Source organism: Apiospora phragmitis (assembly GCF_038363925.1).
Source record: "Apiospora phragmitis strain CBS 135458 chromosome Unknown utg000002l:1.0-5516284.0:1.0-5523493.0, whole genome shotgun sequence".
Lineage (NCBI taxonomy): Eukaryota > Fungi > Ascomycota > Sordariomycetes > Amphisphaeriales > Apiosporaceae > Apiospora > Apiospora phragmitis.
In genome coordinates, this window is record NW_027117400.1 from 4,307,863 (window position 1) to 4,335,595 (window position 27,733).

Sequence of the window (27,733 nt, forward strand, 5' to 3'; positions counted from 1 at the left end):
ACTTTTAATAGCTAAATAGATAACGAGATGAGCTTAAACTAGATTCGACATTTCGATAAGTATATTAAGGCGCGAATAAAAAGCTTTTATCGCCTCTTAATTTTAAACGGTTACGAAAGCTATATTTCGGCCGAATTCGAGAAATATTATAAAAATAACCATGATATTACGCTTAATATATTTCCTTACTTTTTATTTTAACCTTTAAATATAATACTTTATTCGCTATTAAAGCGAATATATTCGAAAAAATCGAGTTATTTATTAAAACATTAATAAATTATATTATAAAATTAAAAACTTTTATTATTTTTAAAGCCGCGTATTTTATTCTTTGTATAAAAAATAACATTAAATTTAAATTTAACGTTTTTAATTTAGTATTTTATTATTTAAATAAAATAATTAATAAATTAAATATATATTTATAAACGTTTATATTTAACTCTTTATATTTAAAGACGGCTAGTATTTATAACTTTTAAATGTTATTTAATTTTTAATAAATAATTAAACACTTTTTTATTAAAAATAAAGTTTTTATTTATTAAAAAAGCTTTTTAATATTTATTTTAAATATTATAAATTAAATAACGAAAAATATAAATAAAATAACGTATAAACCAACCTTTATATATAACTAGATATATATATTAAAAGAGGTTAATTTAATATTTTTTAAACGCCGTAGAATTAAAAAGGTACGTATCTAGCTTAGAGGAGCCTTTATTATATAGAAATTTTAAAAGCTACAGGACGAGAAGGTAAAAAGGAAACGTCTAGCGACTGATAAAGGCGAAACAAGGGGTTCGTCGAAGCGGAGGGCAACCGTGTTACGATCGGCGGGTTAGTCCCCCGCGGGGTAGCACTTAAGGCGTAGAATTAGACCGAAATGACCGTTTAACGTACCCCATAAGCGAGCTGCGTACATAAGCGAGCTGCGCACTTTCTATTATTAAGCTTTATAAGTTATAAATTAACTCGATTATAACGTTTAGAACTAATTAAATATATTAATAATTATTATTTTTAAAGGTTTTTATATTATTTTAATAAGTACGCGTATTATGCCCGGGCTTTTTATAAATTTTATAACGCTTGAAACGTCCTTATATAATTACTTCTTCGATACGATTCGTTTCATAACTATTTATTAACGTCCTTTTAAAATTATAAGTCTTTTCTAGCTTATATATGAAGTGATCCTCTATTTTATAGCCGTTTTTTTTTTCGTACGGCGGCGCCGGCTAAGCATTTTATTTACCTTTTAAAACATCGCGTTCCCACTTTTTAAAAGAGTAACTCGGTATATAATTTACGTTATAACCTTTACGATTTAGTTAAAACTAATTAAAATAAACGTTAAAAAGTTATTTTAATATTATACGATACGGTTTTAAACGTATTCGGTTTAAAACTAAGCTTTAATCGAGCTATTTAAAGTTTTTAATTTTTAAAGAATAAATAAGCCGAAAAACGTCCCTAAAAGTATTAAAATATATAGCTTTATATTTAATTATAAAATAATATATTCCGAATTATATAAAACAAGTCTTGTTTTTTAAAAGTCTCTTTATATATTTAAAACAATAAAAATCGCTTAGAACGCTTTTAAAAACGCTAATAAAAAGTCTTCTTTAAAAATATAAATAATATACGCTCGTATAAAACCTTTGATTTCTTTTTTTATACGCCTTTTTTAATATATAAGAATAGCTAATATTAAGAGGTTAAAGCTTATATAACGAATAAGAAAATATATAAAGTATAATAATCGAGTTCTTTTTATAATAAAGCTCGAAAATTATCGAGTAATAGCTTTTATAGCCGTTTAAAACTAAAAGGCAATAACGACCTTTTATACGAAACTTAATATATTAATTAAAATATTAAATCTAATCCTCGCCTTTTTTATTTATAATTTTTTTATTTTTAATAATTACGATTACTTAGTCTTTTAATAATAAGCTATTTTTATATTAAAAAAAGAGGTGTGTTTTTTTAATAAAAATAATATACGGAAAGATAACATAACCGTTTAATCCGACGCTTTAAATAATTATAACTTATTTTTAACCCTTTTATTATATTACTTTAGGCTTTCCGTATCGATTAAAAGTGGTTACGATTATTTCGAACGAGATTTAACTTATAAAACACCCGGTCTTGTTAAAATTATATATATCCTCCTCTTATATTTTATACTTATTAATTATATCTTATACGAAAATAAATTACGCGTAATACGCGTTAAGATTTTTATAAAGGATTTTTTAATAATTAATTTTTCGGTTAAAATGCGTCTAGAGGTTTAGTTATTATTATATAAAATTAAAGGCTTAATTAACGCCGACGCGTCTCGCGTCGCGTAAATTAAATAATCGATTCGCTATATTTTTTACATTAATTAATTAAAAAAACGATTACGTATTTAAATTAATAACATATCGAATAATTAATTCTGTTTTAAAATTAAAAAGCTTTTAAAAATTTATAAAAATTTCGGATCGTGATTAAATTCCGCGTCGTTAACTACGTAACATTAACTTTAAAATATAATATATCGCTATAGCTTTTTATATATTTAATTTCGAATTATTTTAAAACGTTTAAAATATTAAATTAAATCTTTTTTCTTTATTGTTTAATTTTATACTTATTAAAAAAGAAAAGTTAATATAAAATTAATTATAAGAAAATTAATTAAAAGTGCGCAGCTCGCTTATATGCGTAGCTCGCTTATAGGGTATGTTAGTCATTTCCGAAGCTTTTACTTTATAGCGCAGTGATTAGTCTAAATGCACTGTAATAAACCGGTAGAAAGCGCTGTGGTATCTACGGCGAAACAGGCTATAATACGCGAATATATAAAAAAGAGGTAGAATTAAGTAGCGATTTCGATAATAAGTAATTTAAATTAATTTAAAACGTTATAATTGAATTAATTTATATAAAAGTAATAAAAAATAAAAAAAATATTTTAATATATAATAAACCACTATATAATAATTATAAAATTAATAAGCTTTATTTAATTAATTATTAATATTATTACGATCGGCGGGTTAGTCCCTCGCGGGGTAGCACTTAAGGCGTAGAATTAGATAGAAATGACCGGCTAGTTATTTTTAAAGCTTTTGTTTTATAGCGCAGCGGTTAGCTTAAACGCACGGTAGTAAATATAAAGTTTATAAAAAGCCTCGTTTTTTTAATATTCTTATAAAAATAATTTAAGCTTAATTATTTTAGTTTAATATTAATATTATTTAATAAAGCTTTTATTTAATAGAAAACATTAATTTATTATAATAATTATAAATATATAAAAGTAAATAACGTGGTTTATTATTAAGTCGACTATATTATTAAATCGGTTATTTTTCTTTTAATTTATATAATTAAATTTTAATACGTAATATCTTTATAATTATAATACCGATTTAATTAAAAAAAGATCGTATCGTTTTAATACTTTAAGCGACGCGAGAAGGTTTAAATCGAATTAATTAAAGAGCTGCTGCAAAAGTGTACGATATCTCCCGAACTATTTTAAGCGATTAACTCCGCGGTACTAAACCTCGACACGAAATCTGATATTTATAATATAAATTTAATTTAATTACAAAAAGGGTGCTGTGTAATTATATAATTAATTTAAATATTCGAAAGATACTTTTTAATATTAATATTATAAGAGATATAATTAATTCTTTTTAAATTATGCGGCGGCGACCGCGTTAATAAATACTAGGTTAAACGTTTTATTAACCGTAACCCGGATTTTAAAACCCGAATAAACCGTCGATATAATTATTAAATAGCTTTTTATAAAAATATAAGTATTACTTTCGACTAGTTCGCGCTAGTCGTAAATAATAAAACTAAATACGGTATTTTAAACGAAAATATATAAAATTTTAATAAAACTAGCTTTATAATAAAAATAATTAAGTTAATACTCGTCGTAATACGCGCCGATCGTTATAAAAAAGCGAAATCGGTTTAATTTAATAATTAAGAATAATTAATAATTACTAAATATATTAATTCGTAAAGTTAATATATTCCGCCGTTTTTAATTATTTAAAATTAATATTACCCTCGTAAACTAATTTTATAAATACGACTTATTAAGCGATTAAATAATTAAACTAACTTTTAACTATTAAATTAATAACGAAACGAGCTTAAACTAAATTCGATATTTTAATAAATATATTAAAACGCGAGCGAAGGGCTTTTATCGCCTCTTAATTTTAAACGGTTATAAAAGCTATATTTCGGCCGAATTTAAAAAGTATTATAAAAATAACAGCATTATTACGCTTAATATACCTCTTTACTTTTTTTTAATTATTTTAACCTTTAAATATAATATTTTATTTATTTTTAAAACGTATTTATTTAAAAGAAATTAAGCTATTTATTACAGCGTTAATAAATTATATTACGAAGCTAAATTCTATTATCGTTTTTAAAACCGCGTATTTCATTATTTTTATAAAAAATAATTTTAAATTTAAATTTAACGCATTTAGTTTAATATTTTATTATCTAGACGAAATAATTAATAAGTTAAATATACGTTTTCGAACGCTTATACTTAACTCGTTACGTCTAAGGACGGCTAATACTTATCACTTTTAAACGTCGTTTAATTTCTAAGAAACGATTAAATATTTTATTTTCTATTAAAAATAAAGTTTTTATTTATTAAAAAAACTCTTCGATATTAATTTTAAATGTTATAAACTAAATAATAAAAAATATATATATAATAATATATATAATAACTTTTATAAAGAATTAAATACGTACTTTATAAAAAACTAATTTAATACGTTTTAAACGTTAAAAAATTAAAAAATCGCGCGTTTAATTTAAAAGAGCACTTATTATATATAAATCTTAAGAGCTATAAGACGAGAAAATAAATAAGAAGCGTCTAGCGATTAATAAATACGGAACGAGGGGTTCGTTAAAGGTTAAAGCGGAAGGCGACCGATAAAAGGCGCTATAATATTTACGGCGAAATAAATTATAATACGCGAATATATAAAAAGAATATAAAATTAAATAACGAATTAAATAAAAATAATTTTAATTAATTTCAAGCGTTAAAGTTAATGTAACCTATAAGCGAGCTGCGTATATAAACGAGCTGTGTACTTTTAATTAATTTATTTATAATTAATTTTATATTAATTTTTCTTTTTTAATAAGTATAGAATTAAAAAATAAGGAAAAAGGTTTAATTTAACGCTTTAAACGCTTTAAAATAACCCGAAATTAAGTATATAAAAAACTATAATAATATATTATATCTTAAAATCGACGTTACATAGCCGACAACGCGGAATTTAATCACGAGCCGAAATCTTTATAAATTCTCGAAAGTTTTTTAATTTTAAATAAGAATTAATTATTTAATATATTACTAATTTAAATACGTAATCGTTTTTTCCCCGGTTAAATAATATAAAAAATATAGCGAATCGATTATTTAATTTACGCGACGCGGGACGCGTCGGCATTAATTAAGCCTTTAATTTTATACGATAATAATTAAACCTCCGGACCCGTTTTAATTAAAAAATTAATTATTAAAAAATCTTTTATAAAAATCTTAACGCGTATTACGCGTAATTTATTTTCTTACGGAATATAATTAATAAGTATAAGATATAAAAAGAGAATATATATAATTTTAACGAAACCGGGTTTTTTATAAATTAAATCTCGTTCGAAATAATCGTAACCACCTCCGATTAATACAAAAAGCTTAGGGTAATATAATAAAGGAACCGAGAATAAATTATAATTATTTAAAGCGTCGGATTAAATAGTTATATTCTCCCTCAGTATATTATTTTTATTAAAAAAACGCACCTCTTTTATTAATATAAAAACAGCTTATTATTAAAGAATTAAGTAATCGTAATTCTTAAAAATAGCTAAATTACGAATAAAAGAGATAAAAACTAAATTCGATACTTTAATTAATATATTAAGTTTTATACGAAAGGTTATTATTACTTTTTAATCTTAAACGGCTACGAAAACTATTACTTAATAATTTTTAAGCTTTATTATAAAAAGAACTCGATTATTATATTTTATATACTTTCTTATTTATTATATAAACTTTAACTTTTTAATATCGGCTATTTTTATATATTAAAAAAAGTATAAAAAAAATTAAAGGTTTTATACGAGCATATATTACTTATATCTTTAAGGAGGACTTTTTATTAACGTTTTTAAAAACGTTTTAAACGATTTTTACCGTTTCGAATATATAAAGAAGCTTTCGAAAAATAAGACTCGTTTCGTATAATCCGGAATATATTATTTTATAATTAGATATAAAACTACGTATTTTAATACCTCCGGGGACATCTTTCGGCCTACTTATCTTTTAAAAATTAAAAATTTTAAATAACTCGATTAAGGACTAGTCTTAAACTAAATACGTTCGAAACCGTATTATATAATATTAAAATAACTCTTTAATATTTATTTTAATTAGCTTTAATTAAATCGTAAAAGTTATAACGTAGGTTATATAACGAGTTACTCTTTTAAAAAGTAAAAACGCGACACTTTAAAAAGTAAATAAAATGCTTAGCCGGCGCCGCCGTATAAAAAAAACGGTTATAAAATAGAGGATTACTTTATATATAAACTAAAAAAGATTTATAGTTTTAAAAGGACGTTAATAAATAATTATAAAATAAATCGCGTCGGAGGAATAATTATATAAGAACGCTTAAAACACGCTTATAACGTTATAAAATCTACGGAGAGCCCGGGTATAATACGCGTACTTATTAAAATAATATAAAAACTTTTAAAAATAATAATAATTAATATATTTAATTAGTTTTAAATATTATAATTAAATTAATTTATAATTTATAAAGTTTAATAATAAAAAGTGCGTAGCTTATTTATATATTATAACCCGACCTAACCATACGGCTAAAAGACCCCACTCACCGGCACGGAACTACTATACCCCGAATAAGCTATAATACCATAGCTACGGACTATACCGCCAGCTATATAAACACGAAACCAGACTTTCTTTAATAACGAGTAACGTTACCTCCACGTTCGGCGATAAGGCGAACGCGCCTATAAAGTAACGGCGACCGATAGTAAGTTACGTAGCACGGTAAACGCTTAAGCGAGATTATTAAGTAGCGTAAAGCGTAATTAAAAGCGATTATTAAATAATATAGAACGTAATTAAGAGCGATTACTAAGTAATACCGAGCACGTTTAAAAATAATTATTAAGTAATACCGAATACGTTTAAAAAAGATTACTAAATAATAATAAATTAATAAAAAAAAATTAAATATATAATAATAAATATTTCCTTTATATATTTTATATAAATATTTTTTATTTTAATAATTAATTTAAGTATTAATTTTAATTTATTAATAAAATAAATAACTTTAACGAAATTATTATAAATATTTTTAAACCTACGTACCTTAATTACCTTCGTTTTTATAAATTATTATTTATTATATATTTAGATACTTTCTCGTATTATTAATATAAACCCTAGTATATCTTACTAGGTTTCTTTTAAAACCTAAATAGCGTTCGTTATATTTTAATTACTTTTATTCTTACGAATTATTATTTAAACCTTTAAATAATAATACTATAAGAATTATATTTATACCTGGCCTTAGTAACACCGTTTAATAAAGAAAGACTCTTATCGCCACTTTTAATACCTTTTAACGGGACCTTGTTATAAATATTAATAATAATAATAATAATAACGAGCCTATATAATAAGCGCTAATTAAATAAATTAAAAAATTCGAATAAAAAAGCGCTAATTATTAATATTATTACGTTAAGTTTAAAAAAGAGCGTAACGAGCTCTTAACTAAAAACACCCTAGGATAAACACCTTATAATATTAATAAGCTATACGAGGAGGTATATCTCCTTTATATAGCTATTAATATTATCTAGACCCTTATCGCGTTAAAAAAAGGGTATAAAGATCAGTACGTTAACCCCCTTTAACGGAATAAGCGGAAACCTTCGAAGCTTCTTTATTTAGGTTAAAGCCTATTAACGATTCTATAAAAAGACGTTCTAAAACTTTACCTAGCGAGTTATTTACGCTGCCTCGTTCTTTAAAAATAAAGTACTCGCTTAGTTCGAACCCTATTTAAATAAACTCGTAAGAAACGATTAATAAATTAAGCTATACCGCATAAAGGTATAACGTATTTTCGAAAGCTACGACAGTTTCGAATAAACCTTTAAATTACTCTTTTAAAACCCCGATAAAAAGCGACAGGCGAAAAGGGAACTTAAGACCTTTAAGTAAAAAGGATTAGCCGCTTCTTATATAACCGAATTCCGGCGTATTATAACTCGATTAAATTATACCGAAGTTATAAAAATTATAATATATTATTAAAAATTAAAAGATAATATTAAAAACGAACTTAGCCGGCTTAATACCCCTAATAACTTCTTTTTATATATAGAATTTATTATTAAAATCGATACCCGTATATATAAATAATACCGCGAAAAACGAAATAAACCTTAGCGGTAAACTAATTAAACCTAAGCTAACACGGGGTAATTACGTTAATATAATTATATACCGCCTAAAAATATTACGGCGTATAATTATTATAATAAGTTTATAAACCTCGATATTATTAGATATAATAAATAGGATAAAAAGTTACGCGGCACCTGCTATAATTATTAAAAGCTAGGATATTATACTCGAGAATATTAAGTATTAAAAAAAGATTTCTAACGAATCTTAAAAAAATAACATATTAACGTTATTAAAATAAAAGATACCTTTATAATAATTATTAAAAGTAATAACGTTATTATTAAATATAATAATTTATTTTAAATAACTTATTATAATAATAAATACACCTCTTATTTAATAAATAAAAAAAATACCGAATAATTCCTTAAAACCCTAAAAAATAAGGAGAACTATAGCCGAAGCGTTATAATAATATAAAAAGAGTAACCCCTCTTGTATAACGAAAATAATAATTCGATAAATAATATTATAAATTAATTAAAATAATTAATAAATTATAAATATTTAATAAATATATTAATAAACGAGTTAATAAACGAGATCGCTAAATTTAAAAACTTTAAAACCGACGGGTGGTTAATTATTTTTAATATTCCTTACCCCGACTCGAAATATCTACGCTAAATACTTATTACGGCCGGTTTTAATTAAAAAATCCATAGTAACTACGTAATAAAGGATAATTTATAAATCTCCCCTATTTATAAAAAATACTTTATATTTTTATAAATCTCGTATATATATAACGTTTATATAAAACATTTCGCGAAGAAGTTTAAATACGAATAATTCTTTTAAAAAATTAATAAATAACTTATTACGTAACTATACCCGAATTATATTATTAAAAAAATCCGAACGTCGATCCTAAACGGATAACGCGTATACCTATTAATATAAGAAAACCTACGGTAATTATAATAATATTACTTAAAAAAGCGAAATTAAAAAGAGTATTTCGAAGATTAATACTTTAAATATGCTTAAAAAAATCGTAAACTTATAAACGTTTAAAAGAAAACGCTTAATATTTTTAAAATATATAAGTATATACCCGATAAAAAAAACCCTTTATTATATTAAAAAACTTATAAAATATTTATAAATTACCGCGAACTTAATAAACTTTCGAATTATTAAAAAAACCCGAACTTTAAGTATTAAAAATAATATTTTATATAGGGAGAAGTATAAAAACACCCCTATTAATATATTAAAAAGCGCCCTATAAAGAATAAAAAAAATAATAGCGACGATACGAGGATCGATTATAAGATATTATTAATAACCTATAGACGCAGCGTTCGGGAAATAGACGCCGCCTATTATAAAAAGACGATAATAGGCGGACCAAAACAGGTCCCTATACTAAATAATAAATAATCGAGTTATCTATAAGTATATTATATTAATACTAAGCGTAAAAAGAGTTTATATTAGAGCGCTATTTAATAGCGGAATATAAAAAAACTATATTTTATTACGAATTATTAATTACTTTAAATTCGAATAATAAGAGAAAAACGCTTTATATTAACTTAAAACTATTAATAAAAAATTTATAACTAATAATAATAAAAAAGTACGGAAAAAAGTTGCGAACCTTCTGGTTAATATTAAAAAATATTATAAATAAATTACGTATAATATTACGAACGTTATAAAATACGATATAATTTTAAAAATATTTTAATTATAAGTAAATAATTTTAAAATTAATTAAAAAATAAGCTAACTTTAATAAAATATATTAGAAAGAGGTTTAATTAATAAATACCGGTCTAAAAAATAACCCTTTAATAAACTTAAAATTTTTAAAATATATATTATTATTAAAAAGCTTAAGCCGAACGTTATAATAATTATATTAAAAAAGTACCGGTAATTCGAAATACTTTTTAATAAAAAATTAAAAATAAACTTACCGTTTTATATATAATAAAATTATAAAATACCTTTTAAAAATAAGAAGGAACCCCTATTTATACTTATATATAAACTTAATTAAAAATACGAACAAGCCTTAAAAAAATATATCACGGAAAATCTCGAGAAAAGAATTATCTAACCATCCATATTACCAGCAGGCTTCCCCATCCTCTTCGTCCTAAAAAAGAGCAAGGACGGGAAACCTAAATAACGTATATATATCAATTATTAGAAGCTTAATAAAATTATTATTAAAAACCGGTACCCCTTATTTTTAATTAGCGATTTACGGAATAAACTATTATATATTAAAATCTTTATAATACTCGACCTCTTTTAATATATATAACCTAATCCGAATTAAAAAAAAAAAAAAAAGACCGCGTTTCGAACTAAGTACGGCTATTTCGAATATTAAGCTATGCCGTTTAATTTAATTAACGTATTAACTAACTTTTAAACTATAATTAACTATATCTTATAAAAATACCTCGATAAGTTTATTATAATATATCTCGACGATATCCTTATCTACTCCGAAAACAACGAGTAATACTAAAAATATATAAAGCTAATATTTTAAAAGTTATACAACGTTAACTTACTAATTAACTTAAAAAAGAGCGAATTTTACTAATAATCCATTATTTTTATAAAATACATAATATCTCCGGGCGAAATCTAAATAAAACCTTCGAAAATCTTAATAATTAAAGAATAACCTACGCCTATAAACGCTATAAAAATTAAATCTTTTTTAGAACTAGCTAATTATTACCGGATTTTCGTCCCCGAATTTAATAAAATAATAATACCCCTAATAAACTTAATAAAAAAAAAAACGAACTGTTTTAATAAATAAAAAAAAAACGAAGCCTTTTATAATATTAAAAAACGAATCTTTAATAAATTAATACTTTATATAATAAACCCGTTTAAACTTTTTAAAATTAAAACTAACGCGTTAAACTATACGATTAAAAGGTAATTAGTAATTAAATTAACGAAATAATAACGAAAAGTTACACCCCGTTATATTTTTTTTAAAAAAGCTTAATAAACTAGAGCTAAATTACTAAATTTATAATAAAAAACTAATAACCATTATTAAAACTTATAAAAAATAGAAATACTACTTTAACGAAATAATAAAACTAATTAAAATCTATACCGATTATAAAAACCTTATAACGTTTATTACTACTAAAAAACTAAATAAATAATAAGTATAATAATTTAAATTCCTATTAAGATTTAACCTTACTATTATCTACCGGAAAAGTAACGAGAACGGTCGCGCCAACGTACTAAACTAACGACCGAACTACTAAGAAAAAATCCCGCCTAAAACGTAAATAATCTTTACCTATAACTAAAACGGTAACCTCGCACTTTTAAAATAATTAAATATTATAAACCACGTCTAATATAATAATAAATAAATTACTAAATTCCGATAACTTAGCTAAAACCTTAACCCCGCGAATTACCTTAAAAATTACTTCGAAAACCGCAACGGTCTTACCTTTTACCAAAATAAGATCTATATCCCCGAGCAATACCGCGAAGATTTTATTTAAAAATTCTACGAGCACCTCGCATATAAATACTAAAAAATATTTAAAACTTAGAAAAAAATTACTAAACAATTCGATTATAAAAACCTTAAACTAATCGTAACTAAAGTAATCGGTAAATATAACCTCTATAATAAGGCTAAAGCCGCTAAACATCGACTATACGGAGATTTTATAACCGATCTTACCACTAGATAAAATATAGAAAACTATTATATTTAATTTCGTTATTAAGCTACCCTTATTAAAGAAACTCTTAATTAAAATTAATTACGATAACATCTTAATAATTATAAATAAACTTACGAAATATACCTACTTCCTACCGTATAAAGAATCTAGCGATACTAACGACCTAACATATACGTTCCTCCGAATAATCGTTAATTAGTACGGGCTACCCGAAATAATTATCTCTAATAAAAATAAATTATTTACCGCTAAATTTTAAAAATTACTTATAATATAACTTAAAATCAAGTATAAACTATTTACGACTTACCACCCCTAAATAAATAAATAAACCGAACGGATAAATTAAACCTTAAAATAATACTTACGCTATTATATTAATTATAAATAAAATAATTAAATATAATTATTATTTATAACTTAATTCGCTTATAATAATATAAATAATAAAGCTACGCGTATCTTACTATTCCGAACAAATTATAAATACGACCTAGAAATTATTAAAAAACCCTTAAAAAAAGAACTAGTACTAATCGCGACTATATAAATCGAAAAATTAAAAGAACTCCAAATCGTATTATAATAAAACCTTACCTTCCTTTAATAACGAATAAAAGGATACGCCGACTAAACAAGGTTAAAAGGATTAACCTTTAAAAAAAGAGAAAAAGTTTACCTCTTATAACGAAATATTAAAATAAAACGACTAAATAATAAATTAGATTTTAAAAAAATAAAACTATTTAAAATCGTAAAAGTTATTTTAAAAACTAATTACCGATTATTACTACTTAAAACAATATAGATATACCCTATATTTTATATTTCATTACTCGAGCTAGCGGCCGAGGAAAACCTAATCGATATATAACTAAAAATCGAAATAGATCAGCACGAGTACAAAATCGACGGGATTATCGATAAAAGAAAAAAAGACGAAGCTTCTAATACCTCGTTTAATAAAAAAGCTACCTATTAAAAAATAACACTTAAAAACCTAAAAAACACTTAATAAATATTATTAAAAAGCTACGGGCGTTTAAATAATAACTTTAAAAATCGGCTTAAAAAAAAATCGCTCGCGTTCTAATTAATAATATTAAAACCCCCGTAAACCTAAACGGCCATAACGGCTTTAAACTCTCGACGCTCCTACTCTTCTAATTCGTTTAAAGAGCGTAAACCACGTTATACTAACTTTACCCCTTAGGTACGAGCTATCTCTTTCTATTTATAAAAACGAATAAAGCGAGTAACGGCCTTATTAATTTAGCATTAAAACTCTAAAAAGTAAGCCTTTACGGCGGACTCTTCCCGAAATAGGCGGTCGTGCTCGTTTTATATACGCCGTAAAAAAAATAATAAAACCCCGGTATTATTATACGTATAATTAGTACGAATATACTTTTTATACTTATTAACGCCTTTTATTATTATATAAGATTACCTTTTTATAAAATAGCGATTATAAGGCATAACTTCGAAACTAAATTTAAAAAAGGCTTCGACGAAATCCGTACAACAAACGGTAAAAAAACGATTAAGCTTAATTCGAGATTTTTCGACGCGACTATTTATAATAAATATATATTATAACGAAAGCGATAAAGAAAAAAAAAACTTATTATAAACTATAATAAATAAACGGCTAAAATATTTATAAAATTAATACTTTAAAAATAAAATAATTAAAAAAAAGGATAATATTATAACCCGACCTAATTATACAGCTAAAAGACCCTACTTACCGATACGGAACTATTATACCCCGAATAAGCTATAATATTATAATTACGGACCGCACCGCCAGCTATATAAATACGAAACTAAACTTTTTTTAATAACGAGTAACACTACCTCCACGTTTAGTAATAAAGCGAACGCGCTTATAAAGTAATAACGACCGATAATAAATTATATAACACGGTAAACGCTTAAGCGAGATTATTAAATAACGTAAAGCGTAATTAAAAACGATTACTAAATAATATAAAACGTAATTAAAAGCGATTACTAAATAATATTAAGCACGTTTAAAAGCGATTATTAAGTAATATTAAGCACGTTTAAAAAGGATTACTAAGTAATAATAAATTAATAAAGGAAAAATTAAATATATAATAATAAATATTTCCCTTATATATTTTATATAAATACTCTTTATTTTAATAATTAATTTAAATATTAATCTTAATTTATTAATAAAGTAAATAACTTTAATAAAACTATTATAAATACCTTTAAACCTACGCACCTTAATTACCTTCGTTTTTATAAACTATTATTTATTATATTAATAAAAGCGACTTCTATCGCACGTTTAGATACTCTCTCGTATTATTAATATAAACCCTAATACGTTTTATTAGGTTTCTTTTAAAACCTAGATAGCGTTCGTTACATTATATATATAGCTCGCTTATAAAGTATATTAAATTAATTTATATAAAAGTAGTAAAATATAAAAAAAGTAATTAACTTAATAATATAATTAACTTAATAATGAACCACGTTATATTTCTTTAAATTTATAATATATTATATTAAGTAATTAAAGTATATTATTTAAATTAAGTTAATATCTTTATATTAATACATTATAATATAATAACGCGCTATATTATATTATTTAAATTATATCAATATTTACAATTACTACTTTCGACCCAGACATGATACTACATGAAAGGCATATGGATTTAGAGGCCTCGTGCAAGTAATACCTCGGAGAAAGGAATGAGCAATCATTAGTGCTCGCTCGCAATACCTGAGATCGGAACAAGTGCTCAGCCCATCTTGGTTTCTATCACCGCATACGACTCGGTAATATCGTTTTTTCAACAGCGAGTTTGCTTGGCACCAGACTCATAGCCACATGTGACCTGGTCAAACTTGCTCGGCTTAGGGTTAAGGGTTGGTCGCGAGCGAGCGGAGCGGTTGTCTGCTGCCTGCGCAGATCTTCTATCTTGGATCTTGCCAGACCAGACCGCTATCCACTTTCCCCAGATTCCACTCCACCCAAGCAGGTGTGGGCCCCAGGCAGGCTGGCAGGGACAGGGTGAGCGCTGTCATCGATGACGAGCGGCAGGGAATTCATTGGTCCAGATCCCGACCAGCTGACCGTATAACGGTTTGCTGTTTCGTTCACGGTCCATAACACTAAAGTAGTCAGCACTCGGTTTGTTACCGGCCTTTCATTGGGTATAAACTCTTGGAATGTTGGCAAGGAATTCGAGGGGCAGTATTGTGAATACTAGTAGAGTAACCCCTCGTGCCTCGATCAATGTTCGTTCACGTCACGGGAGATGGGATGAACTGCCACTACCTACCACTAGTGGTACATAGTGTAGCGACGGAATAGCTTGCAACGGGGTCGCTGGCTGGTAAACGGAATAAGTGACTGATAGTGGGATAACTGGCCAGTATCACAATAGGAGTCCAGTGATGCGTTGTTCCGGTGCCGATAATGACCTCATCGCAGTTTGCTTTTTCGTCTACTAATCAGCTGTTCCATTGCCAAGCATCCCGTCGCTGGTTATCCCGTTAACTCAGCAAGCGGCAGTGGCGGCAGTGAGGCTACGCCGATTCTCTACCAGATCGTTCGACGACATGCAGAATCAATCTGATTTTCATACAAAAGTATCAAAAACGAAGTTCAAATCAGATGGCTCTATTCTGTCAATGTCCCACTTGTCAAATGCTCTACTGTCTAGCAATCTAATTATACTACAAAGACGACATGACGTCAGACAAATCAGCAGCGAAAATCATGCCGAGGGATCGACTGCTGTCCTTCTTGGCCGAGGTCAGGGCCGACTCCACCACCGAAAGCACCTCCTTGACTCCCAGGTCGACTCTCTGGGTTCCAACGTTATTCTGTAGCTCATGCAGAGCCTCGTTGATGTCTGCGTCTTGGAACACGCCAGTGGCAGCAAGCAGAGCCTGGAGCTCGCCGAGATCTGACACACAGGGTACCGCCAGCTTCCGGTTGAAGCCTCGCATATCCAGTTGCTCGAGGACTTGATGCTGCGACGTTGTGCCGATCACCAGCAGTCGTCGACCCTGTAAGAAGTTAGACACTGATACAAATATAGCGTACATGCCGTAGAAAACATACCTTTGGCGGCTCAGCTCTCATCAAGACGCTGATGGATGTGGCAATTTCACTCTGGAATCCAGGCCCCACAGGGCTGTAAGAGATCATGGTCTCAATTTCGTCGAGGATCAGGATGCTTTGTGTTGACTTATAAGCATCTGTGAATGCCTTCTTGATATAGTCGATCTTGCTGGCTTCGCTCATGCCGATCATGTTCCTGGCGGTCACCAACTTCACGAACGGGAATCCAGAGTTAAGTGCGATATCGGCTGCCAGAGCCGTCTTGCCAGAACCATTTGGTCCGTAAAGTAGGATGCTGAATAGGCTGCCCTTGCCAGTAGCAACCTGCTCGGCAAAGATACTGCCGTTAGCCTGGATTCTTCGGATGTGAGGGCTGAATGGTATAATGCCCTGCTCCCTAGCACGCTCGAGCTCGTCCTCAGCGACACCGAAGGCAGGCTTTACATCGTCGAGAGCTCTCAAGAAATCCTCTTGTTGGAGCTTGATCTTGTCGACGTCTTCCGATTTGATGCCCGCACTGCCTTCTCCAATCTTGACGTGTCGACCGAAAGCGTACGACACCGAAGCCTTGCACAGACCATTGATCTCGGCACCCGAGAAGTTCTTTGTTAGTGCAGCAAGCTCTGCGATGTTGACATCGTCGGCCAAGCGGTTGTTGTCGCGCATCTTCCCTGTGTGGATGTTCAGAATCTGCTGTCGGCCGGCCTCGTCAGGAAGTGCGATCTCCACGTGAACTTCCAGACGTCCTGGGCGAAGAAGAGCCTCATCGATCATATCCTTCCGGTTTGTCATGCCAATAAGGAGGATGTTGTTCAGCTGTTCCACACCATCCAGCTTGGTAAGAAGCTGGTTCACGACACTGTCACCGACACCTGTGCCACCACCGCCACCACTTCCTCTCTGCTTGCACACAGCATCCAGCTCGTCAAAAATAATGATGTGAAGGCCACTCTCATCACCCTTTTCCTTGTATTCCTTCTCCGCATCCGCAAACATCTTGCGGACGTTTCTCTTCTGACTGACCCACGAACTTATTCAAGATCTCGGGACCGTTGATGATCTTAGGCTCGCGAGCATTCAGCATTTTGCCGATTTGTCTCGCAATTAGCGTCTTTCCCGTACCAGGGGGGGCCGAAAAGTAACAGACCCTTCACGTGTGGCAAGCCCATCTGCTCTACGATGAAGGGAGGCATCAGTCGCGACTGGAAGGCTCGTCGGAAAATGGTCGAGAACTCGTCGTCCAAACCACCAATACCCATATCAGCGAATTTGAAATCTGGGCGTAGAATCGCATTGGCCACCGGCCTTCGCGTCGAGGCCTTCAGGTTGACGGTCGAGGCGGCATCCTTGAAGAAGTTGATGGTTGAGGCGTTGAACAAGATACCTCTGGCATTTGGGTCACTGGTAGTGGGTGCCTCGGAGCCTTGACCCTTCTCGCTGAGGTCGATAAGCGAGATGGTCTTCACGGTCATGGTGAACTTGACTCCCTGGTAGTCCATCAAGAACTTCTGACCGGGGGCCAAGATCTGGTTCTGGTAGACACTCTCCACGACTTTGGCCAGTTCATCCTGGTCGTACGGCTTGTCGGTAACGGCCTTTGGCGAAGCAAAAGCGATCTCGAGGTCGATGGTGCCAAGATACGCCTTACTTCCGCGGGAGAATGGGTCGTACTGCACACCCATGAAGGTGTCCTGAGTACCTATACCGCACCATCTTCTCTGCGGGTCCGACAAGCTGATTCCACCCGAGGGAAAGCCCGGAGTTGGCCGCGCGGTCACCACGTACTCTCCACGGATGTTCCCGCCCTTCAGCATGACGTAAATGTCGCCGCCATCACGGCTCTGGAAGTCGTCTGGGGAGACGGCCACGAGGTTGCCGAAAATGTAACGGTCAGCCATGCTGCCCGGCGGCAGCTTCTCCACCCGTAGCTGGACCGGCTGAGCCGGAGGCATCGTAGATCCCTGCTGCGGCATGCTCTGAGGTTGTGGTGGCTGCTGTCGCATCATTCCGGGAGATCTGGGAGCTGGCGCGCCGTAAGAGTCAGGTCTATCATAGCCTGGACCACCTGGAGGTGGCGGTGGAGGGCCGCCGCCGCACCACCTACCTGCCGTCCAGGCAAGCCAACGTTGCCGCGGGGGCTCTTTCCGAATAAATTATTGCGCAGATCCATAATATGACGATTTGCGAAAGAGAGAAACAAAGGCGTGTGACGTTGGGATTGGATTAATCCTTAAGTACATGTAGAGTACACGTTGGTCACCCTGACGTTGTGGCTTGAATGACCGCCTAACCGCCTAACCTGACACTTGGATCAACAAACCCCACTCGAACGCCACACATGTGCTTAGCTTTTGCATAACCAATGCACAAGATAGGGGACAAGCTGCATAAACTCTCTATATCAGCCACAATTACCCCACTAACAGGCACAAGCGCATGCGGCAGCTTTGTCACAACTGACGTTTCGGAATACAGAAGACAACTGAGCAATTCCCCTGAGATCCGAAGTGTCGTTCCAGGCACCAACGGAATACCTACATACATGACGTTTACAACCTCAGGAGTCACGAATCGACACAAAGTGACAGTTAAAGGCGCTGACATAAATTGAGTGGCTACCTACACCTATATTTATCTGTACATAAATTTACAGACTGCCGAAGTCGCCTATGTTATGTACTTACAGCATCCAGCCATCCATGTACCGCTACTCAAATTGAATTGAAGATACGTCTACGGACATCTATCGTAGTTGCCTGCACTGCGTGGCAGCGTTCGAAACCTGCTCAATCACCCGGAATCCTTGGGTTGAATCGTCCGTTCATCCAGCAACGGGAAGGAGGGCGTACCTGAACGATAGGCATGACGCACTGATTACCATCTAGGATTTCTAAATATACACTTTCCGTTCTATGAGAGGAGACATATATGCCCTACATGGGCCCGTAGGTATTGATAGATATTCGATGAATTTGTCAAGAAGTCCAACGAAGTACCATTCATTGTCACACAGGATTCATCGGAGGATATCGTAGGAATAACCTTCCAACGTGCTCGTCCGACTTTACATCTAAGTTCCTTTGTCTTAGACACGAGAAAAACAAATCCTGGGAAGCCTGCGGTTCGATGGTGATTGTGGGTGGCAAGTAGAAATGTGATTTCTGGTCATCTGTATCATCTAGGAGAAGTGATTCTACCTTAATAGTTTGGTTTTGGCGTGAAGCCATGATAATAAATCTCATATGCTCAGCCGAAATGGTAGGGCGTACGAGGTACTTGGAGCTGAAAGGGGTGCGATATAGTCGCATAGTTCAGGTGCTCAAATCAAAGTTCCGGCATCCCGGCATCTGAGACCATAGGAAGAAAAAGTCCGTGGCCATCGTGTCTAGGCTTGTGTGACAAGAGAGAACATGTACGACAAGTGATGGGTGACATGTCGCCTAGCACATGGAGCAAGACGGTCATCGCCCAGGTCCCGCAGGTGTGATCGCCTCAGCCGTTATGGACTTGCAGAGACCTCAGCCACGCCCCTTGGCCTAGTGCTCACACCATTGTGTTGAGATTTTCGCACGCTCTGCTTTGAGTCTATCCTGTTCCCGCAGGCTTCTTCAGCTCTGGAAGGTCTCCAACAGGTCAGAGACACAGCCGGTCATCCTTCCTGTAGGAGAGCAAGCCCACGACATCCTTCGAGCCCTCGTCCTATCGAAGATCAGATGTGTTTCAAGCCACCCGTAATGTGACGTATGTATGAAAAATGGCAGGTCTTTGTTATGGCTTCCACCAATTTCACTGATGGCGGCGCTTCACCGGACGTGTATACAAAGCTGATGCCGCCTGGTAGCCATCTCAGCATGCGACTATTGAATACTTCAGCAGACCTGAAAACCCCACTCTTTACTAAGATATAGGACTCTTGATGATCACAGGCAGACTGGGTCTCAAAGAGGAAGCGAATCTTCTGGTGGAAGACACCTTCTGTAGGCACTATATTCCAACGGAGCTGTGGTTATGGCGGGACGGACCGTGGACTTTCTCAGGAATGCGACACAAGCAACAGGCAAAGAACCAAACGATAAACAGGAATCCTGCCTCGGAAATCTGCAAAACTTCCACGGAGCCACCTCCGTGGGAATATGGATTTGGAGTAGTAAAGTATTGATCAATCTTCCCCATCTCCACACACCAAAATGGGGGGCATTTCAGAGAGATCGACGTCCCCTATACACCCTTCGGGGTGACCCGCAGTCTTGGCACCTCCCACACAGCCAACTACACCTGCCCAAACCGACCCATTGGCTGTTGATTTATAGTCTTGGTACTCAGACATGAGGATCCAGTGAAGCTATCAGGCGTTAGCTTGACCCAGACACCGGCATGGCAATACTTGACCTGCACCTTTCAAGAAGCTTGCTTTTGATGTCGGATGTCCTATATATAATATGGATTCCATGGCCCCCAGCTTTGGGACATGTTCCTACCCATCATCGCAGGCCAAGTTTCCAACCCACATAACTACACACCATAGAAGCCTGATACAACATGAAGTCCTTTGCAGCTCTGTTGACTCTGCCACTGGCGGCCGTTGCGGCTCCCATCCTGGAACCGAGGGAGGGGTCTTTGTCTATCCTCGGCATTTCATCGTGGTTCTCAAGCCGGACTCGACACAAGACCAACTGCACTCGAGTGTTGAGCCAGCCGGCGGCATTCTCGGTGGCTCCAAGCCCAAATTATCTTATACACTTGAGTCGTTCAAGGGATACCATGTTTCCGCATCCGACGACTTGATCAAGTCAATTGCCAACTTGGGCGAGGTGATATTAAGCTGGCCCCCTTTTGGAAAACCGGCATGGTGACTGACAAATTCGCAGGTTGCATACGTTGAACCTGACGCCACAATAAGCATCAATGCTCTTGAAATGCAAACCGATGCACCTTGGGGCCTGGCGCGTATCTCCAGTTAAGTGCCCAACACGACGGACTATACATACGATGATTCAGCGGGCGCAGACACATATGCGTACATCATCGACACCGGTATCTACCTGGAGCACGAGGATTTCGAGGGCCGCGCCACTTTCGGGGCCAGCTTCGTGGATGGAGATGCCAGCGAGACCGACGGAAGTACGTACAACTGATCTCGCGCTTCTGAGCCTTGACTTACTAAAGCAACACAGACGGCCATGGGACTCACGTCGCTGGGACGACTGGATCCAAGACATATTACGTTCACGACTTGCTGAAGCATGCCCCTGAATGGTAATACTGACGCACCATTTCCACCAGCGTTGCGAAGAAGACGAACCTGATTGCCGTGAAGGTACTGGATTCTAGGGTTCGGGTCAACTGAGACAAGTCATTGCCGGTATGCAATGGACCGTGGATGACGAGACGAGCAAAGAACGTGAGTAGCCCCTTCGATCCAATCAGTGAAAAGTATTATCTGGCGACTAACAAGGACACGGGCTGAAGGCATCGGCAAAGCGGTTGCCAACATGTCGCTGGGCGCGTCCCGGCTTGTGTCCCAATCCGTCAACAACGCCGCCGCAGCCGCGGTCCGAGCCGGCCTGTTTTTGTCGGTCGCGGCCGGGAACGACGGCAGCCTCGCCTCGCTCAGCTCGCCGGCCTCGGAGCCCAGCGTTTGCACCATGGCCGCGACGGACGCGACGGGCCGGCGCGCCTCGTTCTCCAGCTTCGGCACGGCGGTTGACGTCTTCGCCCCCGGCGTCGACATCCTCTCGACCTGGAACGACGGCGCGACCAACACCATCTCGGGCACCTCGATGGCGGCGCCCCACGTCACGGGGCTCGGCGCCTACCTCCTGGCCCTCGAGGGCGCCCGCGATCCCATTGCGCTCTGCGAGCGGATCCAGGAGCTCGCGACTTCCGGGATCGTTAAGAACTCGCTGACGCCCAACAACTTGTTGGCATTCAACGGCGCCGACAGCAGCGCTTAAGAAAGGGGTGGATGCAGTCTGGTGGTGAGTGTGCCCTGTGGAGGGCTTTGAGTTTTGTGTGGATGATTTGATTTGATGGATTCACGGCGCCTTAGCGAGTATATATTTTAGTGCTATAGCTCAGTAGGTATATAGACTTGAGGGAGCAGGGGATAGTAGAAAGTCTACGTGCATTACTCGGCAACTTTAAATTTACGCATAAACCCATGTTTTATTTGATATATGCTCTTGATCCGAGTTGTTCTTCAGTGATCTCTTTGCTGTGCCTTGGAATTCGGTGTCGGCGACTCAGCGCACATCTGTCCCCGTCCTCGGAAGATTAGTCTGTGAATTTCTGACGTCAAACCAGCCTGTTCGAGTCACGGGCAATATTGGCTCGGCATGTCGGATTGAACGACGGGCCCGACTCCCGGGAACGTATGTGAACCCCCGAACTGAGGCAGCGTAACCTTATCTGCATGTACGTATGTTGTGTATGTATTTCTACTTTTTACCTCCTATGAAGCATGAATATTTGACGTTGCACAGGCCACAGTAGCAGCCAGCACACCCATGTGGACAGGTTGTTGCGTAGTGGAGATTATTAGCGGCGTTCGTTCGCTGTAGCGGGAACAGCGGAAGCGGCAGGCCCTTGTTTAGTTGGTGCTTCGCGTTATTTTTATGTCATCATCCATGCCAGATCCTGCCAATGCGTTCCGCCCATGTCATCCATCTTGCCATCCACGCCTGTGCCCTGTTCGCTGCTTTCGCTTGTCTTGTGGTTCTCTCTCTGGCAGTCTGGCTTGTGAAAATTCCAACCACAACCCGCCGCTGGAATATCGAACGTGTCTCTCCAGGGTCACGCCCACATCCCGCCCACTGATTGGCAGATGATTTGTGGTTACATGTAATAACTTACCAATACCAGCACCAGCCCGCCTGTGCGCCCTAACCCAACTTCGTCGGTTCGCGTGACCGACATTGGACATCCTACCTGCGCGTGGCTTAAGTGGTGCTTGCACCATACCGACTAGGTTGGAAATCCGCTGTCATCTCAGACCCCGTTGTCAGCAACAATGCGGCGGAGCTCGACTTCGCTGCAATCTTCTTCACCGTGGATCCGTTAAGTTTCGTCACCTCCATTTTCAGCAGCGCCGCACATTTAAACACGCGTGAATCTCGGAGGGACCAACAAGACGATCGTCTACACTGCACCTTCTGGCCTCTACGCTTTTACGCCCTACGCCGGCTGTTCTCCGGCACCGTCTCGCTCCAGATCCTACCGCCTTTCCCCTACAACATGTCCATCCGTGGCAAGCGGGCCATCCCGGCCACACCCCGCGTGATATCGCCGAGCCTGACGCCCTCGGAACTTCACGACAATGACTACAACGGCCCCGTCACTCGCTCGGCAGCCCGAAGGCGGCAAGCCGCTAGCGGGACGGCTTCTCCTTCGATGTCTTTTCAGGAGACCATCGACGAGGATTCGGATCCAGAGCTACGACGAGCCCGCACACGATCACGAAGCCCGATGAAATCGAGGAAGGTACCGGGCCTCACGTCGGCGACTACTCTGGCTGCTAGAGCGAAATCCACAAGGGCAAGAAAGAAGGCACCGGTGGTGCTGCCTTCAGAACAAAAAGAGGCATCTTCAAATGGGGCAGCGGCTGTGCCCATAGAAGAAATGGAAGAGCCTTCAAATGAAGCCACGGATGCCAAAGCAAACGGACATCTGGCACCCCCAAATCCCCTGCCACTCCAGGCTGGAGCTGGCGAGACTTCAGTCGCAGCCCGAGTCCGCTTGGTCTCATTCCGATACACCGACATTTCAAAAACTTCATACATAAGCACGAAGTCCCAAGGAAGGTGCTCCATGTGTCCATCGGCTTCTTCGTTTACTGGTTATACATATCAGGCACCCAGACGTCGGCCGTTACGCCCTGGCTGATGGCAGCCTTGATCCCAATTGCGACGACGGACTACCTGCGTCTCACCTATCCGTCCCTGAACCGCTTCTACGTCAAATGCCTCGGGGCCTTCATGCGCGAGACGGAATACGTGAGCGTCAACGGCGTCGTATACTATCTCCTCGGTGCCTGGACCGTGCTATACTTTTTCCCCAAGGATGTCGCTGTTGTTTCGGTCATGTTGCTCAGTTGGTGTGATACCGCCGCGAGCACATTCGGCAGACTGTACGGCAGGTATACTCCGCGGATTCGCCGCGGCAAATCCTTCGCCGGGTCGTTCGCCGCCTTCCTGATCGGTGTCGGCACCGCGGCGTGGTTCTGGGGCTGGCTAGCGCCCAAGACGCCCTCATTCCCTGGCGATGAGCAGAATCCGTTCATGTTCCGCGGTATTCTGAGGCTTCCCTCTTACATTGCGGAACAGGTCGGCCTGGATGAGCAGCAAGCCACTGTTAGCGGTGACATTGCTCTCGGCGTCATGAGCTTATGGTCCGGTCTGGTGGCGGCGGGCAGTGAAGTAATCGATCTGTTTGGTTGGGATGACAACCTCACCATCCCGGTGTTGAGCGGTATTGGCATGTGGGGTTTCCTCAAAGTCTTCAACTAAGTCCGAAAAGGGGAGGGTCGCCACTGGCATATATTCTAGATTGGGTGCATATGGGCGGTGTCTTTGGAATGTGTTCGGGGCTAGAGTCATCAGCATTTCTGCGGTACTACCCCCCTCTCGATAGGATAGACGAGACGATTAACGGCGCACCACGAAATGCATGATACCTATCTAGGGAGCAACTACTCAATCAATGTCCACTTACGAATCCGTGCCCTCAAACTGATTATCGGGACAAAACTCGTTCCACTCAGTTAGCATGCTAGCTGGTGGTTGTAACAGCCTACCACTCACAGACGGCCGACACGACGAAGGCACCTATCAGGGGTTTCGTTGGGTCTTCATCGCTTTCGCCATCTAGAATTGTCGCCTCATGCAAGCTAGTCTCGAGCTGTACCGAGATCTGCCCCTAAAGTAACGAAGACTTGACTACCTGCGGAGTACAAGCTTAAAACCGTTCCGTGGTCCTCGAAAACCGACCGCCTGGCTGGTTGCGTCCCTACAGTCGGGTGTTTGCACCATGAGTCCAATTCGTCTTGATGGCCGAACTTATGTATATCAAGATCGGGATGATCAAAATAGGATCGTCAACAACGGGCTTTCGTACATCGATGATAGAGGGCCTCGGCCTCAGAAACCCTTCAAGGATTTGCGCATCAGGAGGGGATATCATCATGTTCTTCATCGTTTCCGCAATTGACCTTTCAGAACGCAGCGACTTCCGTCTTGGTTGCGAATTTTCGTCCTGTAGATCGTGCCCCATGGTACTGCATATGTATATCTCCCACACTCCCAAGTCCTGCATCTTCGACGAATGATCACCCAATAGCAGTATCCACATCCTACCGCCACTTACTCCTTCTGCCTTGTGCAGGCAGTTTGAAAAGAATTGGCCTTGATCATGGTGTATCTGACCTTTTTTCTACACATTCTTTTTCGTCCCCTATCAGCCAGATGTCCGGAGTGGAACAGGATGAGTTGTCCTCTCACCCCGGCTGAAGTCGCATCCTGCTCTGCTGCCATAGCTACAGATACCTTCTGTCAAATGCGGTACTTAGCCCGTCAGGTAACTTCTATCATCTCGAACCCCTTGCTGGTACTCGGAACTACAAACACCTCCTCCTGCGCAAGGTACGGCCTACAACATCATCCTGGTCCTATACCACCTCACGTGTCGACTATAGTAGAGACCTATCAAACCTAATTATCTGGTCTCCGTGAGGGTTGGGAATTTTCATTGTACCGCCTCGACCCATCTATATCCTACTGGGATCGAGGCTAAGCACCCCCTCACCTGGCAGTTGTTGCCTCGAGACCGGGTCTTTGAATCACTTGACTATTCCTCTCCATCTCAAGCTTCTCACTGGGTGATGCAGTAGTTTGGTTTCTGGTATATGGGGAGTTTTTGGTCAAGGACCCCACTGACTCTAACCGAATAGGATAGATAGGCTTTGGGGGTTGGATATATATCCCAGTCATGATAAGTGCTATACCGCCTTTGGGTATATCAGTATGGTAGGTGAACATCGGCTCTGGCTTTGAGCTATTGGATACGTAAAGGAAAGGAACGGAATATACCTATCAGAGCCAGCCCGTCCACCCCAGTAGATCCCATGTCTTTCACCGAATGGCGGAATGACGTCTCGTTTCAACCCTCCCGCGATTCGCAGCGCAGCGCTTCGGTGACTCCCTGTCGTTGCACAAAAACAGCAGATAGAACCATGACTGGACTTTTTTTTCAGCCTAGATACTTTTGCATTGTAGAGTAGAATATTCAATTTTCTCCGCACGACAACGGTGTTATACACAGATTGATCGAAGTCAGAAATATCTCTGTTGCATCCCTCCTTACCTTCACATACACTGGTAATCCCAGGCAGATGATAAATTCAGATTGCGTGCCTACCTAGCAAAGTAGGAATTCGCTACCAAACGTTGCCAAAGTGACCCTAACTTGAACAGGACATGACGATGCCTGGGTTGTTTAAGATCCATTACTTTGCCTATGAAGTACTCATTAGCTTACCTTACTGATCTAGATACTCAGAGGCAGCCAGCGCATGCAGCAGCAGCCTGCTCATGTACATGTATGTACTTTGGGATGCATCTAAAATCACCTGCAGGACGCTGCCTCTCCGATGACCCATTTCATGGACTCAAACCTTCTTCAGGCTCGTCTCAGGCGAAACATGTACTGTAGTGACTTGGGTCAAACAACCTTCACAGATGTAGAAGTACAAACATTCTCTCGGCCCTGATACTCATAATATGCCTCATAAGCCACCATTTCAACCTGGATTGATAGGCAGATTATACTGTCCAATCCCCAAGGCCAATGCCGCATCTCACCGCGGGGCTAAAGACGGTTGACGTTGGCACACACTCCTCCCATAGAGGGGCACTTCCTGGGCATGGATTAGGTAGGCTGGTAGGGACGCTCGGGCATGGCACATGGGTAAAAAAGAATGCGTATCCCACCCCTGTCCGTCCTCCATTCTTTATTGAATTTCCCCATTGCTATCCCCCAATGAATTGAGCCATGGAAGCGAATTTTTGCATTTGTAGCCAATAGAATTAGAGAGAAATAAATGCCATGGAAATGATCAATACATGCAAGTTGTGTCGGTGTATCTGTCCACGCCTTAGTGCTGGATTCCTAGGCTTGGAAGTGATGAATCCATCCAAGTAGGAAAGTGCCTTTTGGTGATCAATGAACTTACCTAATTGGACCTGTCAACTGCAAGAGCATGGACTCCTCTTACCTTATTCTACTTCGAACATACATGTACCT

The 27,733-nt window shown here is 36.7% G+C and overlaps 3 protein-coding genes across 3 annotated transcripts; 2 read left to right on the top strand and 1 right to left on the bottom strand.

Annotated features, from left to right (window-relative positions):
* Window positions 1-16,047: 16,047 nt before the first annotated feature.
* On the bottom strand, window positions 16,048-18,444 carry PG994_002116 (uncharacterized protein; the record flags this gene model as incomplete). Its single annotated transcript, XM_066853525.1, has 3 exons — window positions 16,048-16,383; window positions 16,439-17,456; window positions 17,561-18,444. The coding sequence occupies 3 exons, from the start codon at window positions 18,442-18,444 to the stop codon at window positions 16,048-16,050; spliced, it is 2,238 nt and encodes a 745-aa protein (XP_066721666.1).
* A 2,520-nt stretch (window positions 18,445-20,964) lies between these two features.
* On the top strand, window positions 20,965-22,392 carry PG994_002117 (peptidase S8/S53 domain-containing protein; the record flags this gene model as incomplete). The annotated part of the gene is made up of 5 exons (XM_066853526.1): window positions 20,965-21,249; window positions 21,307-21,385; window positions 21,437-21,559; window positions 21,613-21,694; window positions 21,894-22,392. Coding segments are annotated over 5 exons (1,068 nt in total), but the record flags the coding sequence as incomplete, so codon positions are not given.
* Window positions 22,393-23,671: 1,279 nt separating this feature from the next.
* Window positions 23,672-24,942, top strand: PG994_002118 (uncharacterized protein; the record flags this gene model as incomplete). The annotated part of the gene is made up of 2 exons (XM_066853527.1): window positions 23,672-24,166; window positions 24,295-24,942. The coding sequence occupies 2 exons, from the start codon at window positions 23,672-23,674 to the stop codon at window positions 24,940-24,942; spliced, it is 1,143 nt and encodes a 380-aa protein (XP_066721668.1).
* Window positions 24,943-27,733: the final 2,791 nt, after the last annotated feature.